Source organism: Oncorhynchus tshawytscha, linkage group LG14 (assembly GCF_018296145.1).
Source record: "Oncorhynchus tshawytscha isolate Ot180627B linkage group LG14, Otsh_v2.0, whole genome shotgun sequence".
Taxonomy (NCBI): Eukaryota; Metazoa; Chordata; class Actinopteri; order Salmoniformes; family Salmonidae; genus Oncorhynchus; species Oncorhynchus tshawytscha.
Window position 1 is genome coordinate 50790993 of NC_056442.1, and position 20219 is coordinate 50811211.

Consider the following 20219-nt stretch of genomic DNA (forward strand, 5'->3'; position numbering starts at 1 on the left):
TCTCCTTGTCCAAACTTTTGATTGGTACTGTACAGTCGTGTCCAAAACTTTTGAGAATGACACAAATAACTTTTCACAGAGTCTGCTGTCTCAGTTTGTATGATGGCAATTTGCATATACTGCAGAATGTTATGAAGAGAGATCAGATGAATTGCAATTAATTAAAGTCCCTCTTTGCCATGCAAATGAACTGAATCCCCCAAAAAACATTTCCACTGCATTTCAGCCCCACCACAAAAGGACCAGCTGACATCATGTCAGTGATTCTCTCATTAACACAGGTGTGAGTGTTGACGACAAGGTTCTGATATTTGTTTTACCCAAACCTGATCTGTACTTCTCCACAACTTTGTACCTGACCTGTTTGGAGAGCTCCTTGGTCTTCATGGTGCCGCTTGCTTGTTGGTGCCCCTTGCTTACTGGTGTTGCAGACTTTGGGGCCTTTCAGAACAGGTGTAGATATATTGAGATCATGTGACACTTAAATAAAGTACACCTGTGTGCAATCTAACTAATTATGTGACTTCTGGAGGCACTACCATCAGTCCTGTGTCATGCCAACAGTAAAGCATCCTGAGACCATTCATGTGTTGGGTTGCTTCTCAGCTAAGGGAGTGGGCTCAATCACAATTTTGCCTAAGAACACAGCCATGAATAAAGAATGGTACCACCACATCCTCCGAGAGCAACTTCCCCCAGCCATCCAGGAACAGTTTGGTGATGAACAATGCCTTTTCCAGCATGGTGGAGTACCTTGCCATAAGGCAAAAGTGATAACTAAGTGGCTCGAGGAACAAAACATAGATATTTTGGGTCCTTGGCCAGGAAACTCCCCAGACCTTAATCCCATTGAGAACTTGTGGTCAATCCTCAAGAGGTGGGTGGACAAACAAAAACCAACAAATTCTGACAAAGTCCAAGCATTGATTATGCAAGAATGGGCTGCCATCAGGCGGATTGTAGAGATCTTGGAAAAAAAAGGTCAACACTGCAAATATTGACTCTTTGCATCAACTTCATTTAATTGTCAATAAAATCCTTTGGCACTTATGAAATGCTTGTAATTATACTTCAGTATTCCATAGTAACATCTGACAAAAATATCTAAAGACACTGAAGCAGCAAACTTTGTGGAAATTAATATTTGTTCAAAACCTTTGGCCAAGACGGTATAAAAATGAACTAATTGGCGAGGCACTAGAACAGTCTGCAGCACCAGGCCTCACCCTGCTAGAATCTGAAGTCAAATGTCTACTGTGCTGATGATCTGGTGCTTCTGTCCCCAACCAAGGAGGGCCTAGAGCAGCACCTAGATATTCTGCAGATTCTGTCAGACCTGGGGCCTGACAGTAAATCTCAGTAAGACCAAAATAATGGTGTTACAAAAAAGGTCCAGTCACCAGGACCACAAATACAAATTCCATCTAGACACCGTTGCCCTAGAACACACACAAAAACTATACATACCTCGGCCTAAACATCAGCGCCACAGGTAACTTCCACAAAGCTGTGAACGATCTGAGAGACAAGGCAAGAAGGGCCTTCTATGCCATCAAAAGGCACTTAACATTCGACATACCAATCAGGGTCTGGCTAAAAATAAATGAATCAGTGAAAGAACCCATTGTCACCACCTAAAAGGAAGCAATTCACAAACCTTCCATAACAAAGCCATCACCTACAGACAGATGAACCTGGAGAAGAGTCCCTGGTTAGAGCGTTGGACTAGTAACCGCAAGGTTGCAAGTTCAAACCCCCGAGCTGACAAGGTACAAATCTGTCATTCTGCCCCTGAACAGGCAGTTAACCCACTGTTCCTAGGCAGTCATTGAAAATAAGAATTTGTTCTTAACTGACTTGCCTGGTTAAATAAAGGTAAAATAAATAAAAAATAAAAAGCTGGTCCTGGGGCTCTGTTCACAAACACACCCCACAGAGCCCCAGGACAGCAACACAATTAGACCCAAATCATGAGAAAACAAAAAGATAATTACTTGACACATTGGAAAGAATTAACAAAAAAACAGAGCAAACTAGAATGCTATTTGGCCCTAAACAGAGAGTACATAGTGGCAGAATACCTGAACACTATGACTGACCCAAACTTAAGGAAAGCTTTGACTATGTACAGACTCAGTGAGCCTAGCCTTGCCATTGAGAGGCCGCCGTAGGCAGACCTGGCTCTCAAGAGAAGACAGGCTATGTGCTCACTGCCCACAAAATGAGGTGGAAACTGAGCTGCACTTCCTAACCTCCTGCCAAACGTATGACCATATTAGAGACACATATTTCCCTCAGAATACACAGACCCACAAAGAATTTGAAAACAAATCCCATATCTATTAGGTGAAATACCACATCAGCAAGATTTGTGACCTGTTGCCAAAAGAAACGAGCAACCTGTGAAGAACAATCACCATTATAAATACAACCCATATTTATATTTATTTATTTTCCCTTTTGTACTTTAACTATTTGCACATCATTAACATTGTATAAAGACATAAAATGACAATTTATATATGCTCAGCAAATATCTCTACTTTTGTTTGTGATGTTTACTGTTCTTTTTTAATTGTTTATTTCACTTTTGTTTATTATCTATTTCATTTGCTTGGGCAATGTTAACATATGTTTACCATGCCAATAAAGCCCATTGAATTCAATCAAATGAAATATTATTGAATCAGAGAGAAAAGACACAAATGAATCATTAAGAGGTAATAGACTGGATAATAACTGTAGTATGAGCAGGGAAAGGGAGGAAGGAGGAGCGAAGGGGAAAAGTAGTATTTGAAAGGAAGGAGAGCAGGGGAGACTGTGGTTTGACGGTGCAGAGTATGTATAAATGTATGTGTGCGTGTGTGGTACTGTAGGTTCTTTGGGTCATGGTGTGTGACTGGAGTCTGTGTGTTCTCTTGTTGTGTAGGAATCTGAACCCCCTTCACCTTTCCCAGCAGCAGCTGTGACAGCACTATAGCCCTATCCAAAACACACACACACACACACACAAGCGCACGAGCACACGCACACACACACCCTCCTCTCTCCAACCCGTTGCCTTAAATGTCAGCCTATCACACATTCCATCGTACAATGATGACAATGGCAACTCAATGTCCCAACACACACTCACTCACTCACACGCATATACACACACACACAGCTAAAACAATGGTATGATGACAAATCTAGGGAAATTCCGTCATTGAGGGTCAAGGCTAGTCCCAATACTACCCCCACCCTACCCCTCCACTCATCCCCCCTTCCGCTCCCTCTCTCTCTCCACCTATCCATGTAGGGTAGTGTGAACAACAGAATGATTCAAGGGCCAGAAAATGACAAACATCACATCTCTCTGTGTCACAACTGCATCACGTAACATTCAGTGCAAACAGCCATAATATCATAGGAACAGTTATGCTCTTTCTGTGTGTGTATATATGTATGTGTATATATGTATGTGTATATATGTATGTGTATATATGTATGTGTATATATATGTATGTGTATATATATGTATGTGTATATATGTATGTGTATGTATATGTATGTGTATATATGTATGTGTATATATGTATGTGTATATATGTATGTGTATATATATGTATGTGTATATATGTATGTGTATGTATGTATGTATGTGTATATATATGTGTGTATATATGTATGTGTGTATATATGTATGTGTATATATGTATGTGTATATATGTATGTGTATATATGTATGTGTATATATGTATGTGTATATATGTATGTGTGTATGTATGTGTATATATATATGTGTGTATATATGTATGTGTATATATGTATGTGTATATATGTATGTGTATATATGTATGTGTATATATATGTATGTGTATATATATGTATGTGTATATATATGTATGTGTATATATGTATGTGTGTATATATGTATGTGTATGTATGTGTATATATGTATGTGTATATATGTATGTATGTATATATATATGTATGTGTATATATGTATGTGTATATATGTATGTGTATATATGTATGTGTATATATGTATGTGTATATATGTATGTATGTGTATGTGTATATATGTATGTGTATATGTGTATGTGTATATATGTATGTGTATATGTGTATGTGTATATATGTATGTGTATATATGTATGTGTATATATGTATGTGTATATATGTATATATGTACGTGTATGTATGTATATATGTACATGTATGTATGTATATGTATGTATATATGTATGTATATATGTATGTATGTATATGTATATATATGTGTGTATATGTACATGTATGTATGTATGTATGTATGTATGTATGTATATATATATATATGTGTGTATGTATGTATGCATGTATGTATATATAACTTCCGGCGCCGACAGAGATGGCCGCCTCGTATATATGTATGTGTATATCGCGTTCCTAGGAAACTATGCAGTTTTTTGTATATATATTTTTTTACGTGTTATTTCTTACACTAGTACCCCAGGTCATCTTAGGTTTCATTACATACAGCCGAGAAGAACTACTGAATATAAGATCAGCGTCAACTCACCATCAGTACGACCAAGAATATGTTTTTCGCGATGCGGATCCTGTGTTCTGCCTTACAACCAGTGTAACCGAGTGGATCACATGCAGCGACCCAAAAAACGACTCAGAAAAAGAGGGAAACGTATAAGCGGTCTTCTGGTCAGACTCCGGAGACGGGCACATCATGCACCACTCCCTAGCATTCTTCTTGCCAATGTCCAGTCTCTTGACAACAAGGTTGATGAAATCCGAGCAAGGGACAACAAGGTTGATGAAATCCGAGCAAGGGTAGCATTCCAGAGGGACATCAGAGACTGTAACGTTCTCTGCTTCACGGAAACATGGCTAACTGGAGAGACGCAATCCGAAGCGGTGCAGCCAGCGGGTTTCTCCACGCATCGCGCCGACAGAAACAAACATCTTTCTGGTAAGAAGAGGGGCGGGGGCGTATGCCTTATGGCCAACGTGACATGGTGTGATGAAAGAAACATACAGGAACTCAAATCCTTCTGTTCACCTGATTTAGAATTCCTCACAATCAAATGTAGACCTCATTATCTACCAAGAGAATTCTCTTCGATTATAATCACAGCCGTATATATCCCCCAAGCAGACACATCGATGGCTCTGAACGAACTTTATTTAACTCTCTGCAAACTGGAAACGATTTATCCGGAGGCTGCATTCATTGTAGCTGGGGATTTTAACAAGGCTAATCTGAAAACAAGACTCCCTAAATTTTATCAGCATATCGATGGCGCAACCAGGGGTGGAAAGACCTTGGATCATTGTTACTCTAACTTCCGCGACGCATATAAGGCCCTGCCCCGCCCCCTTTCGGAAAAGCTGACCACGACTCCATTTTGTTGATCCCTGCCTACAGACAGAAACTAAAACAAGAAGCTCCCACGCTGAGGTCTGTCCAACGCTGGTCCGACCAAGCTGACTCCACACTCCAAGACTGCTTCCATCACGTGGACTGGGAGATGTTTCGTATTGCGTCAGACAACAACATTGACGAATACGCTGATACGGTGTGCGAGTTCATTAGAACGTGCGTTGAAGATGTCGTTCCCATAGCAACGATTAAAACATTCCCTAACCAGAAACCGTGGATTGATGGCAGCATTCGTGTGAAACTGAAGGCACGAACCACTGCTTTTAATCAGGGCAAGGTGTCTGGCAACATGACTGAATACAAACAGTGCAGCTATTCCCTCCGCAAGGCTATCAAACAAGCTAAGCGCCAGTACAGAGACAAAGTAGAATCTCAATTCAACGGCTCAGACACAAGAGGCATGTGGCAGGGTCTACAGTCAATCACAGACTACAGGAAGAAACCCAGCCCAGTCACGGACCAGGATGTCTTGCTCCCAGGCAGACTAAATAACTTTTTTGCCCGCTTTGAGGACAATACAGTGCCACTGACACGGCCTGCAACGGAAACATGCGGTCTCTCCTTCACTGCAGCCGAAGTGAGTAAGACATTTAAACGTGTTAACCCTCGCAAGGCTGCAGGCCCAGACGGCATCCCCAGCCGCGCCCTCAGAGCATGCGCAGACCAGCTGGCCGGTGTGTTTACGGACATATTCAATCAATCCCTATACCAGTCTGCTGTTCCCACATGCTTCAAGAGGGCCACCATTGTTCCTGTTCCCAAGAAAGCTAAGGTAACTGAGCTAAACGACTACCGCCCCGTAGCACTCACATCCGTCATCATGAAGTGCTTTGAGAGACTAGTCAAGGACCACATCACCTCCACCCTACCTGACACCCTTGACCCACTCCAATTTGCTTACCGCCCAAATAGGTCCACAGACGATGCAATCTCAACCACACTGCACACTGCCCTAACCCATCTGGACAAGAGGAATACCTATGTGAGAATGCTGTTCATCGACTACAGCTCGGCATTCAACACCATAGTACCCTCCAAGCTCGTCATCAAACTCGAGACCCTGGGTCTCGACCCCGCCCTGTGCAACTGGGTACTGGACTTCCTGACGGGCCGCCCCCAGGTGGTGAGGGTAGGCAACAACATCTCCTCCCCGCTGATCCTCAACACTGGGGCCCCACAAGGGTGCGTTCTGAGCCCTCTCCTGTACTCCCTGTTCACCCACGACTGCGTGGCCATGCACGCCTCCAACTCAATCATCAAGTTTGCGGACGACACAACAGTGGTAGGCTTGATTACCAACAACGACGAGACGGCCTACAGGGAGGAGGTGAGGGCCCTCGGAGTGTGGTGTCAGGAAAATAACCTCACACTCAACGTCAACAAAACTAAGGAGATGATTGTGGACTTCAGGAAACAGCAGAGGGAACACCCCCCATCCACATCGATGGAACAGTAGTGGAGAGGGTAGCAAGTTTTAAGTTCCTCGGCATACACATCACAGACAAACTGAATTGGTCCACTCACACAGACAGCATCGTGAGGAAGGCGCAGCAGCGCCTCTTCAACCTCAGGAGGCTGAAGAAATTCGGCTTGTCACCAAAAGCACTCACAAACTTCTACAGATGCACAATCGAGAGCATCCTGGCGGGCTGTATCACCGCCTGGTATCGCAACTGCACCGCCCTCAACCGTAAGGCTCTCCAGAGGGTAGTGAGGTCTGCACAACGCATCACCGGGGGCAAACTACCTGCCCTCCAGGACACCTGCACCACCCGATGCTACAGGAAGGCCATTAAGATCATCAAGGACATCAACCACCCGAGCCACTGCCTGTTCACCCCGCTGTCATCCAGAAGGCGAGGTCAGTACAGGTGCATCAAGCTGGGACCAAAGCTGGGACCGAGAGACTGAAAAACAGCTTCTATCTCAAGGCCATCAGACTGTTAAACAGCCACCACTAACATTGAGTGGCTACTGCCAACACACTGTCAATGACACTGACTCTACTCCAGCCACTTTAATCATGGGAATTGATGGGAAATGATGTAAATATATCACTAGCCACTTTAAACAATGCTACCTTATATAATGTTACTTACCCTACATTATTCATCTCATATGCATACGTTGATACTGTACTCTATATCATCGACTGCATCCTTATGTAATACATGTATCACTAGCCACTTTAACTATGCCACTTGGTTTACATACTTATCTCATATGTATATACTGTACTCGATATCATCTACTGTATCTTGCCTACGCTGCTCTGTACCATCACTCATTCATATATCCTTATGTACATATTCTTTATCCCCTTTACACTTGTGTCTATAAGGTAGTAGTTTTGGAATTGTTAGTTAGATTACTTGTTCGTTATTACTGCATTGTCGGAACTAGAAGCACAAGCATTTCGCTACACTCGCATTAACATCTGCTAACCATGTGTATGTGACAAATAAAATTTGATTTGATTTGATTTATATATATATATATATATGTGTGTATGTATGTATGCATGTATGTATGTATATATGTGTGTGTATGTATGTATGTATGTATGTATGTATGTATGTATGTATGTATGTATGTGCGTGCGTGCGTACGTGCGTGCGTACGTGTGTGTGTGTGTGTATGTATGTATGTATATATGTATGTATGTATGTATGTATGTACAGTGGGGCAAAAAAGTATTTAGTCAGCCACCAATTGTGCAAGTTCTCCCACTTAAAAATATGAGAGAGGCCTGTAATTTTCATCATAGGTACACTTCAACTATGACAGACAAAATGAGAAAAGAAATCCAGAAAATCACATTGTAGGATTTTTAATGTATGTATGTATGTTTGTATGTATGTATGCATGTACAGTTGAAGTCGGAAGTTTACATACACCTTAGCCAAATACATTTAAACTCTGTTTTTAACAATTCCCAACATTTAACCCTAGTAAAAAGGATCACCACTTTATTTTAAGAATGTGAAATGTCAGAATAACAGTAGAGAGAATGATTTATCTCAGCTTTTATTTCTTTCATCACATTCCCAGTGGGTCAGAAGTTTACATACACTCAATTAGTAATTGGTAGCATTGCCTTTAAATTGTTTAACTTGGGTCAAACGTTTCGGGTAGCTTTCCACAAGCTTCCCACATTAAGATGGGTGAATTTTGGCCAATTCCTCCTTACAGAGCTGGTGTAACTGAGTCAGGTTTGTAGGCCTCCTTGCACTCACACGCTTTTTCAGTTCTGCCCACACATTTTCTGTAGGATTGAGGTCAGGGCTTTGTGATTGCCACTCTAATACCTTGACTTTGTTGTCCTTAAGCCATTTTGCCACAACTTTGGAAGTATACTTGGGGTCAGTATACTTGGGGTCATATACTTGGGGTCACTTCCATTTGGAAGTCCCATTTAAGACCAAGCTTTAACTTCCTGACTGATGACTTGAGATGTTGCTTCAATATGTCCACATTATTTTCCCTCCTCATGATTCCATCTATTTTGTGAAGTGCACCAGTCCCTCCTGCAGCAAAGCATCCCCACAACATGATGCTGCCACCCCCGTGCTTCACGGTTGGGATGGTGTTCTTCGGCTTGCAAGCCTCCCCCTTTTCCTCCAAAAATATTGATTGTCATTATGGCCAAACAGTTCTATTTTTGTTTCATCAGACCAGAGGACATTTCTCCAAAAAGTATGATCTTTGTCCCCATGTGCAGTTGCAAACCGTAGTCTGGCTTTATTATGGCGGTTTTGGAGCAGTGCCGTCTTCTTTGCTGAGCGGCCTTTCAGGTTATGTCAATACGATTAGTTTTACTGTGGATATAGATACTTTTGTACCTGTTTCCTCCAGCATCTTCACAGGGTCCTTTGCTGTTGCTCTGGGATTGATTTGCACTTTTTGCACCAAAGTACGTTCATCTCTAGGAGACAGAACGCGTCTCCTTCCTGAGCGGTATGACGGCTGCGTGGTCCCATGGTGTTTATACTTGCGTACTATTGTTTGTACAGATGAACGTGGTACCTTCAGGCGTTTGGAAATTGCTGCCAACGACGAACCAGACCTGTGAAGGTCTACAAAAAAAAATTCTGAGGTCTTTGCTGATTTCTTTGATTTTCCCATGATGCCAAGCAAAGAGGCACTGAGTTTGAAGGTAGGCCTTGAAATACATCTACAGGTACACCTCCAATTGACTCAAATGATGTCAATTAGCCTATCAGAAGCTTCAAAATCCATGACATCATTATCTGGAATTTTCCAAGCTGTTTAAAGGCACAGTCAACTTAGTGTATGTAAACTTCTGACCCACTGGAATTGTGACACAGTGAATTATAAGTGAAAGAATCTGTCTGTAAACAATTGTTGGAGAAATGATTTGTGTCATGCACAAAGTAGATGCCCTAACCGACTAGATGTCCTAACCGACTTGCCAAAACTATAGTTTGTTAACAAGAAATTTGTGGAGTGGTTAAATAACTGGTTTTAATGACTCCAACCTAAGTGTATGTAAACTTCCGACTTCAACTGTATGTGTGTATGTATGTATGTATGTGTGTGTATGTGTGTGTATGTGTATATATATGGTAAGCAGCCACATCTGTCAGAGGCAGTCTCAATAGAACCCTCACTACCCATTTTCAACAGCAGGGGGAGGTGTTGAGCTCCTCCTGAACAGTACACTCCTATCTAACATCTCTACTCTCTACGTGTGAGTGTGTGTGTGCGTGTGTGTGTCTAGCTTGAAGCCCTGTTCCCTTGTCACCATGTCCATCTATCTATTATTCACTAAAGACTCTCTCAGCTGTCACATACAGTATCCTGGGGTTCAATACAGTACCCTGGGGTTCAATACAGTACCCTACAGTATCGTGGGGTTCAATACAGTACCCTGGGGTTCAATACAGTCATATACAGTACCCTGGGGTTCAATAGTCACATACAGTACCCTGGGGTTCAATACAGTCACCTACAGTATCTTGGGGTTCAATACAGTACCCTGGGGTTCAATACAGTCACCTACAGTATCGTGGGGTTCAATACAGTACCCTGGGGTTCAATACAGTCATATACAGTACCCTGGGGTTCAATAGTCACATACAGTACCCTGGGGTTCAATACAGTGACATACAGTATCCTGGGGTTCAATACAGTACCCTACAGTATCCTGGGGTTCAATACAGTCACATACAGTACCCTGGGGTTCAATACAGTCATATACAGTACCCTGGGGTTCAATACAGTCATATACAGTACCCTGGGGTTCAATAGTCACATACAGTACCCTGGGGTTCAATACAGTCACATACAGTATCCTGGGGTTCAATACAGTCAAATACAGTATCATGGGGAGGAGGGGAGAGAGAAGGAAGGGGAGGAGGGGAGAGAGAAGGAAGGGGAGGAGGGGAGAGAGAAGTGAACTCTTCCTTACACAGCATTAGTTATTGTGTGTGTGTGTGTGTGTTTGTGTTTGTCTGTCACTGCCTTTAATGGGATGATGAGTTCATGACCATGGGAACAGCTGAGCTAAGCTGACACAGCAGTGGCTGAGAGGTGCGTGTCTGTGAGGCATGCTAAAAGATCTGTGTCAACACTGATGTTAGGGTCTGAATCTCTGTGTGTTTATGCAGACGCATGTGTCACTCTGTGTGTTTATCTGACAGTCTAGAGGGAACACTGTCATTCAGTCATTTACCTCACCAACAAAATCACTAACGCCCAAAACAGACTCTGTGTGTGGTACCTGTATACAGTGACTCTCTGTGTGTGTGTGTGTGTGTGTGTGTGCGTGTGTGTGTGTGTGTGTGTGTGGTGGTACCTGTATACAGTGACTCTCTCGTGTGTGTGTGTGTGTGTGTGTGTGTGTGTGTGTGTGTGTGTGTGTGTGGTGGTATCTGTATACAGTGACTCTGTGTGTGTGTGTGTGTGTGTGTGTGTGTGTGTGTGTGTGTGTGTGTGTGGTGGTATCTGTATACAGTGACTCTGTGTGTGTGTGTGTGTGTGTGTGTGTGTGTGTGTGTGTGTGTGTGTGTGTGTGTGTGTGTGTGGTGGTACCTGTATACAGTGACTCTGTGTGTGTGTGTGTGTGTGTGTGTGTGTGTGTGTGTGTGTGTGTGTGTGTGTGTGTGTGGTGGTACCTGTATACAGTGCAGCAGGTCTGTGTGGTAGTAGCGGTCATGATGAGCGTTGGCTGCTGCCAGGGTTAACAGGTAGTCATTCCTGGCATGGGTTGCTTTAGAGTTACAGTCACTTCTCTTGGCTTTCAACTAGAGAAGGATGGACAGAGAGAGGTGGAAAGAGAGAGAGAGAGAGAGAGAGAGAGAGAGGGGTGGAGAGAGAGGTAGAGAGAGAGGTGGAGAGAGAGAGAGGTGTGGAGAGAGGTAGAGAAAGAGAGGGGTGGAGAGAGAGGTAGAGAAAGGGGTGGAGAGACAAGTAGAGAGAGAGTGAGAGGTAGAGAGAGAGCGGTAGAGAAAGGGGTGGAGAGACAAGTAGAGAGAGAGTGAGAGGTAGAGAGAGAGAGGTAGAGAAGTGGAGAGCGATAGAGAGATAGGTGGAGAGCGAGAGTGGTGGAGAGCGATAGAGAGAGAGGTGGAGAGCGAGAGAGTTGGAGAGCGAGAGCGGTGGAGAGCGAGAGAGGTGGAGAGCGAGAGAGGTAGAGAGCGAGAGAGGTGGAGAGCGAGAGAGGTGGAGAGCGAGAGAGGTGGAGAGCGAGAAAGGTGGAGAGAGAGAGGTGGAGAGAGAGAGGTGGAGAGCGAGAGAGGTAGAGAGCGAGAGAGGTGGAGAGCGAGAGAGGTGGGAGAGAGAGGTGAGAGGAGAGAGAGAGGTGAGAGTGAGAGGTAGAGAGAGAGGTAGAGAAGTGGAAAGAGAGAGAGGTGGAGAGCGAGAGAGGTGGAGAGAGAGTGAGAGGTAGAGAGAGAGGTAGAGGTGGAGAGCGAGGTAGAGAGGTGGAGAGAGAGTGAGAGTTAGAGAGAGAGGTAGAGAAGTGGAGAGAGAGAGCGAGAGTGGTGGACAGAGAGAGAGAGTGGTGGAGAGCGCGAGAGAGAGAGTGGGGGAGAGCGAGAGAGGTGGAGAGCGAGAGAGGTGGAGAGCGAGAGAGGTGGAGAGCGAGAGAGGTGGAGAGCGAGAGAGGTGGAGAGCGAGAGAGGTGGAGAGAGAGAGGTGGAGAGCGAGAGAGGTGGAGAGCGAGAGAGGTGGAGAGCGAGAGAGGTGGAGAGCGAGAGAGGTGGAGAGCGAGAGAGGTGGAGAGCGAGAGAGATGATAAGAGTGTGTTAAAAACAGCAGGCCAGATTGCTCTGAATACCGACATGTGGTTTGAGGAATAGGAAAGGTGTGTTTGTGTAAACATTTCGTCATGTTGTACAGAGGTAATGGTAACCATGCTTACCTTAACATTGGCTTTCTGTAAACTAATCCTGGACTGAAACAAACCCAGCTTCGACCTGAGAGACAACAGACCACATCAATCAACTCAGATCAAACCTAGACCCAAGAGACTGACCAGGTATTAGAAATCAGCCGGAATCAGAGTTAAAACCGGGAGACAGACCAGGCATAATACATCAACTAAAAGCCAGTCTGGCCCTCAGTTTGGAAGGCAAGACATTATAAATCTAATACTGATTTGGCCTTCAATTTGACATAAGTGAGAAATCCGTCTGCCATCGTTAAAACGCCATCGCTTATGAATGACTGAGCCTTGGAATGAATGTGTGTATGTGTGTTGTGTGTGTTTTTGTTTGGGTCTATGGTGTAGTTTTGTGAGAGTGTGTGTTTGTACCCCTATGTGTGTTACCTTTAGTTGACAATGACTAATGTCCCACCTTCCTGCTCTAATGAAAAAGTCCTGACACACACACAAAGAGAGAGAGATACTATTACCGCTACTACAACTACTACTGCTACTACTGTTGCTGCTGCTACTACTGCTACTACTACTATTAGTACTATTACTACTGCTGCAACTACTACTACTACTACTACTGTTGCTGCTGCTACTACTGCTACTACTACTACTACTACTACTACTACTACCACGATTACTACTGCTGCTACTACTACGATTACTACTGCTGCTACTACTACTACTACTACGATTACTACTGCTGCTACTACTACTACTACGATTACTACTGCTGCTACTACTACTACTACTGCTACTACTACTACTACTACTGCTGCAACTACTACGATTACTACTGCTGCTACTACTACGATTACTACTGCTGCTGCTCCTACGATTACTACTGCTGCTACTACTACGATTACTACTGCTGCTGCTGCTACTACTACGATTACTACTGCTGCTGCTGCTACTACTACGATTACTACTGCTGCTGCTACTACTACTACTGCTGCTACTACTATTACTACTGCTGCAACTACTACTACTACTACTACAACTACTACTACTACTACTATTACTGCAACTACTGCTACTACTACTACTATTACTACTGCTGCAACTACTGCTACTACTGCTAATATTACTACTACTACTACTACAACTAATACTGCTGCAACTACGACTGCTAGTACTGCTGCTACAACTACTACTACTACTGCTGCTACTGCTACAACCACTGGTATTGCTGCTACTACTACTATTACTACAACTACTACTGCTGCTATTACTACTACTACTACTGTTGCTACTGCTACTACTACTGGTATTGCTACTACTGCTACTGCTACTACTGGTATTGCTACTGCTACTACTACTGGTATTGCTACTGCTACTACTACTGGTATTGCTACTGCTACTACTACTACTACTGCTACTGCTACTACTACTACTACTACTGGTATTGCTACTACTACTACTACTACTACTACTACTACTACTACTGGTATTGCTACTACTACTACTGGTATTGCTACTACTACTGCTACTGCTACTACTGGTATTGCTACTGCTACTACTACTGGTATTGCTACTGCTACTACTACTACTGGTATTGCTACTGCTACTACTACTGCTATTACTACTGCTACTACTACTACTACTGCTACTACTACTACTACTACTGGTATTGCTACTACTACTACTACTACTACTACTGGTATTGCTACTACTGGTATTGCCGCTACTACTACTACTACTACTGGTATTGCTACTACTACTACTACTACTACTACTACTACTACTACTACTGGTATTGCTACTACTACTACTACTACTGCTACTACTACTACTACTACTGGTATTGCTACTACTACTACTACTACTACTACTACTACTACTACTACTACCACTGGTATTGCTACTACTACTACTACTACTACTACTACTACTACTACTACTGGTATTGCTACTACTGGTATTGCCGCTACTACTACTACTACTACTGGTATTGCTGCTACTACTACTACTACTACTACTACTACTACTACTGGTATTGCTACTACTACTACTACTACTACTACGCTCTTTCTCCATCTTCATCTCTCTTTCACACTTTGCCTTCCCGTGGTCTGAGTGTGGTTGGGTTAGGGTTGAGAGGTAGGTCTGAGTGTGGTTGGGTTAGGGTTGAGAGGTAGGTCTGAGTGTGGTTGGGTTAGGGTTGAGAGGTAGGTCTGAGTGTGGTTGAGTTAGGGTTGAGAGGTAGGTCTGAGTGTGGTTGGGTTAGGGTTGAGAGGTAGGTCTGAGTGTGGTTGAGTTAGGGTTGAGAAGAAGGTCTGTCCACCTACTTGGCCTCGATGTCAGCCTTCTCTCGAACGGCCTGAGCCACCTGTTCTGAGTCGTAGTATTTCTTCTTGGCTTTGGCCAGGTCCTTCACAGAGTCCTGAAGCTCCACCTGGATACGATTCAACTGTTCTATACTCTGCACACAGCACAGAGAGACACAGGTTACACACACAGATGATATACTAGGATATGGGACACACAGATGATATACTAGGATATGGGACACACAGATGATATACTAGGATATGGGACACACAGATGATATACTAGGATATGGGACACACAGATGATATACTAGGATATGGGACACACAGATGATATACTAGGATATGGGACACACAGATGATATACTAGGATATGGGACACACAGATGATATACTAGGATATGGGACACACAGATGATATACTAGGATATGGGACACACAGATGATATACTAGGATATGGGACACACAGATGATATACTAGATATGGGATACAGATGATATACTAGGATATGGGACACACAGATGATATACTAGGATATGGGACACACAGATGATATACTAGGATATGGGACACACAGATGATATACTAGGATATGGGACACACAGATGATATACTAGGATATGGGACACACAGATGATATACTAGGATATGGGACACACAGATGATATACTAGGATATGGGACACACAGATGATATACTAGGATATGGGACACACAGATGATATACTAGGATATGGGACACACAGATGATATACTAGGATATGGGACACACAGATGATATACTAGGATATGGGACACACAGATGATATACTAGGATATGGGACACACAGATGATATACTAGGATATGGGACACACAGATGATATACTAGGATATGGGACACACAGATTATATACTAGGATATGGGACACACAGATGATATACTAGGATATGGGACACACAGATGATATACTAGGATATGGGACACACAGATGATATACTAGGATATGGGACACACAGATTATATACTAGGATATGGGACACACAGATTATATACTAGGATATGGGACACACACAGCATTACCTTTTTGAGCTGCTGTTCCTTGTATAGCCGTACAGTTTTAGCAGGGTCTGAAATCTCATTCTTGTAGTTGTCACACACGTTGACGCGAGACTGAGTCACCTGTACTGTCCCCTCCAGATAGGACCGCCACACAGCATACACATTCCTACACACACAGTCAGTTTACGCAAGAGCAAGACTGCAAGCCAACCAAGAAACAGTGTGATGTCAGCAAGAGTCTTCTACTCACCTGTAGTCTGTGCGTTGGTCGTCAGGTTTGATGCCTGGCCAATCCCTCTTCAGGTACTGACTGGCCAGCTTCTGCAGAGCCTGTATAGATCAACAACAACATGACACAGTCATTGTGTTGTGTTGAGGAGTTGAGTCAGTCTACTGTGATATAGGTTACTATGGCCCTGTATAGTGTCAGTGATATAGGTTACTGTGGCCCGGTATAGTGTCAGTGATATAGGTTACTATGGCCCTGTATAGTGTCAGTGATATAGGTTACTATGGCCCTGTATAGTGTCAGTGATATAGGTTACTATGGCCCTGTATAGTGTCAGTGATATAGGTTACTATGGCCCTGTATAGTGTCAGTGATATAGGTTACTGTGGCCCGGTATAGTGTCAGTGATATAGGTTACTATGGCCCTGTATAGTGTCAGTGATATAGGTTACTATGGCCCTGTATAGTGTCAGTGATATAGGTTACTATGGCCCTGTATAGTGTCAGTGATATAGGTTACTATGGCCCTGTATAGTGTCAGTGATATAGGTTACTATGGCCCTGTATAGTGTCAGTGATATAGGTTACAGTGGCCCTGTATAGTGTCAGTGATATAGGTTACTATGGCCCTGTATAGTGTCAGTGATATAGGTTACTATGGCCCTGTATAGTGTCAGTGATATAGTTTACTGTGGCCCTGTATAGTGTCAGTGATATAGGTTACTATGGCCCTGTATAGTGTCAGTGATATAGGTTACTATGGCCCTGTAGTGTCAGTGATATAGGTTACTGTGGCCATGTATAGTGTCAGTGATATAGGTTACTATGGCCCTGTATAGTGTCAGTGATATAGGTTACTGTGGCCCTGTTTAGTGTCAGTGATATAGGTTACTATGGCCCTGTATAGTCAGTGATATAGGTTACTATGGCCCTGTATAGTGTCAGTGATATAGGTTACTGTGGCCCGGTATAGTGTCAGTGATATAGGTTACTGTGGCCCTGTAGTGTCAGTGATATAGGTTACTGTGGCCCTGTCAGTGTGGTAGAGAGAGAGTGTTCTCCTGTATACTGTCAGTGTGGTAGTGTGGTAGAGAGAGAGTTGTCCTGTATATAGTCAGTGTGGTAGAGAGAGAGTTGTCCTGTATATAGTCATTGTGGTAGAGAGAGAGTTGTCCTGTATATAGTCATTGTGGTAGAGAGAGAGTTGTCCTGTATATAGTCATTGTGGTAGAGAGAGAGTGTTCTCCTGTATACTGTCAGTGTGGTAGTGTGGTAGAGAGAGAGTTGTCCTGTATATAGTCAGTGTGGTAGAGAGAGAGTTGTCCTGTATACTGTCATTGTGGTAGAGAGAGAGTTGTCCTGTATACTGTCAGTGTGGTAGTGTGGTAGAGAGAGAGTTGTCCTGTATATAGTCAGTGTGGTAGAGAGAGAGTTGTCCTGTATACTGTCAGTGTGGTAGAGAGAGTTGTCCTGTATACTGTCAGTGATATAGGTTACTGTGGCCCTGTAGTGTCAGTGATATAGGTTACTATGGCCCTGTATAGTGTCAGTGATATAGGTTACTATGGCCCTGTATAGTGTCAGTGATATAGGTTACTGTGGCCCTGTAGTGTCAGTGATATAGGTTACTATGGCCCTGTGTAGTGTCAGTGATATAGGTTACTATGGCCCTGTATAGTGTCAGTGATATAGGTTACTATGGCCCTGTATAGTGTCAGTGATATAGGTTCCTGTGGCCCTGTCATTGTGGTAGAGAGAGAGTTATCCTGTATACTGTCAGGGTGGTAGAGAGAGTTGTCCTGTATATAGTCAGTGTGGTAGAGAGAGTTGTCCTGTATATAGTCAGGGTGGTAGAGAGAGAGTTGTCCTGTATATAGTCAGTGTGGTAGAGAGAGAGTTGTCCTGTATATAGTCAGGGTGGTAGAGAGAGAGTTGTCCTGTATATAGTCAGGGTGGTAGAGAGAGAGTTGTCCTGTATATAGTCAGGGTGGTAGAGAGAGAGTTGTCTGTATATAGTCAGGGTGGTGTATATAGTCAGGTGGTCAGTGGTAGAGAGAGAGTTGTCCTGTATATAGTCAGGGTGGTAGAGAGAGAGTTGTCCTGTATATAGTCAGGGTGGTAGAGAGAGAGTTGTCCTGTATATAGTCAGTGTGGTAGAGAGAGAGTTGTCCTGTATATAGTCAGGGTGGTAGAGAGAGAGTTGTCCTGTATATAGTCAGGGTGGTAGAGAGAGAGTTGTCCTGTATATAGTCAGGGTGGTAGAGAGAGAGTTGTCCTGTATATAGTCAGGGTGGTAGAGAGAGAGTTGTCCTGTATATAGTCAGGGTGGTAGAGAGAGAGTTCTCCTGGCTTCAACAGATAACAATCATTAATAAAACAGCAGCAACAACAAGCTGGTTCCAATCAGGACAAATAGAGCTTCAGGGCCCATTGATGATGTGTCCCCGCCTTCTCTCGCGTCTCTCTCTCGCGTCTCTCTCTCGTGTGTGTCTCTCTCTCTCTCGCATGCCTCTCTCTCTCTCATGCCCCTCTCTCTCCCTCTCATGTCCCTCTCTCTCCATGCCAATCTCTCTCCCTCTCATGTCCCTCTCTCTCCATGCCCCTCTCTCTCTCTCCATGCCCCTCTCTCTCTCTCCATGCCCCTCTCTCTCTCTCTCCATGCCCCTCTCTCTCTCTATGCCCCTCTCTCTCTCTCTCTCCATGCCCCTCTCTCTCTCTCTCTCCATGCCCCTCTCTCTCTCCTCTCTCTCTCTCTCCATGCCCCTCTCTCTCTCTCCATGCCCCCCTCTCTCTCTCTCCATGCCCCTCTCTCTCTCTCCATGCCCCTCTCTCTCTCTATGCCCCTCTCTCTCTCTCTCCATGCCCCTCTCTCTCTCTCTCTCCATGCCTCTCTCTCTCTCTCCATGCCCCTCTCTCTCTCTCCATGCCCCTCTCTCTCTCTCCATGCCCCCTCTCTCTCTCTCCATGCCCCTCTCTCTCTCTCTCCATGCCCCTCGCTCTCTCTCCATGCCCCTCCTCTCTCTCCATGCCCCTCTCTCTCTCCATGCCCCTCTCTCCCGCTCATGCCCCCCTCTCTCTCTCCATGCCCCCCTCTCGCTCTCTCCATGCCCCCTCTCTCTCTCTCCCCATGCCCCCTCTCTCTCTCTCCATGCCCCCTCTCTCCCTCTCATGTCCCTCTCTCTCCATGCCCCTCTCTCGCTCTCTCCATGCCCCCTCTCTCTCTCTCTATGCCCCTCTGCCTCTCTCCATGCCCCTCTCTCTCTCCATGCCCCTCTCTCTCTCCCATGCCTCTCTATCTCTCTCTCTCCATGCTCTCTCTCTCCCCATGCCCCTCTCTCTCTCTCTCCATGCCCCTCTCTCTCTCTCTCCCTCTCTCTCATGCACCCTCTCTCTCTCTATGCCCCTCTCTCTCTCTCTCTCTATGCCCCTCTCTCCATCTCCATCCCTATCTCTCTCTCTCCCATGCCTCTCTCTCTCATGCTCTCTCTCTCTCTCTCTCCATGCCCCTCTCTATCTCTCTCTCTCTCCATGCCTCTCTCTCTCTCTCTCCATGCCTCTCTCTCTCTCTCTCTCTCTCTCCATGTCCCCCTCTCTCTCTCTCTCCATGCCTCTCTCTCTCTCTCTCCATGCCCCTCTCTCTCTCTCTCCATGCCTCCCTCTCTCTCTCTCTCTCTCTCTCTCTCTCTCTCCATGCCTCCATGCCTCTCTCTCTCTCTCCATGCCTCTCTCTCTCTCTCTCTCCATCTCTCTCTCTCTCCTCCATGCCCTCTCTCTCTCCTCTCTCTCTCTCTCTCTCTCTCTCCATGCCTCTCTCTCTCTCTCCATGCCTCTCTCTCTCTCTCCATGCCCCTCTCTCT

The 20219-nt window shown here is 44.4% G+C and overlaps 1 protein-coding gene across 2 annotated transcripts in view; it reads right to left on the reverse strand.

Moving 5' to 3' along the window:
* The window catches only part of LOC112239242 (F-BAR and double SH3 domains protein 2-like), a 106177-nt gene that overhangs the window by 26152 nt on the left and 59806 nt on the right, over positions 1-20219 (reverse strand). For both annotated transcript variants that reach the window (XM_042297647.1, XM_042297648.1), the window contains exons 4-8: positions 16384-16463; positions 16155-16299; positions 15110-15243; positions 12807-12861; positions 11560-11688 (exon numbers count right to left, since the gene is read on the reverse strand). In XM_042297647.1, the coding sequence (XP_042153581.1) occupies positions 11560-11688; positions 12807-12861; positions 15110-15243; positions 16155-16299; positions 16384-16463 (543 nt within the window). The remainder of the gene's footprint in view (positions 1-11559; positions 11689-12806; positions 12862-15109; positions 15244-16154; positions 16300-16383; positions 16464-20219) is intronic.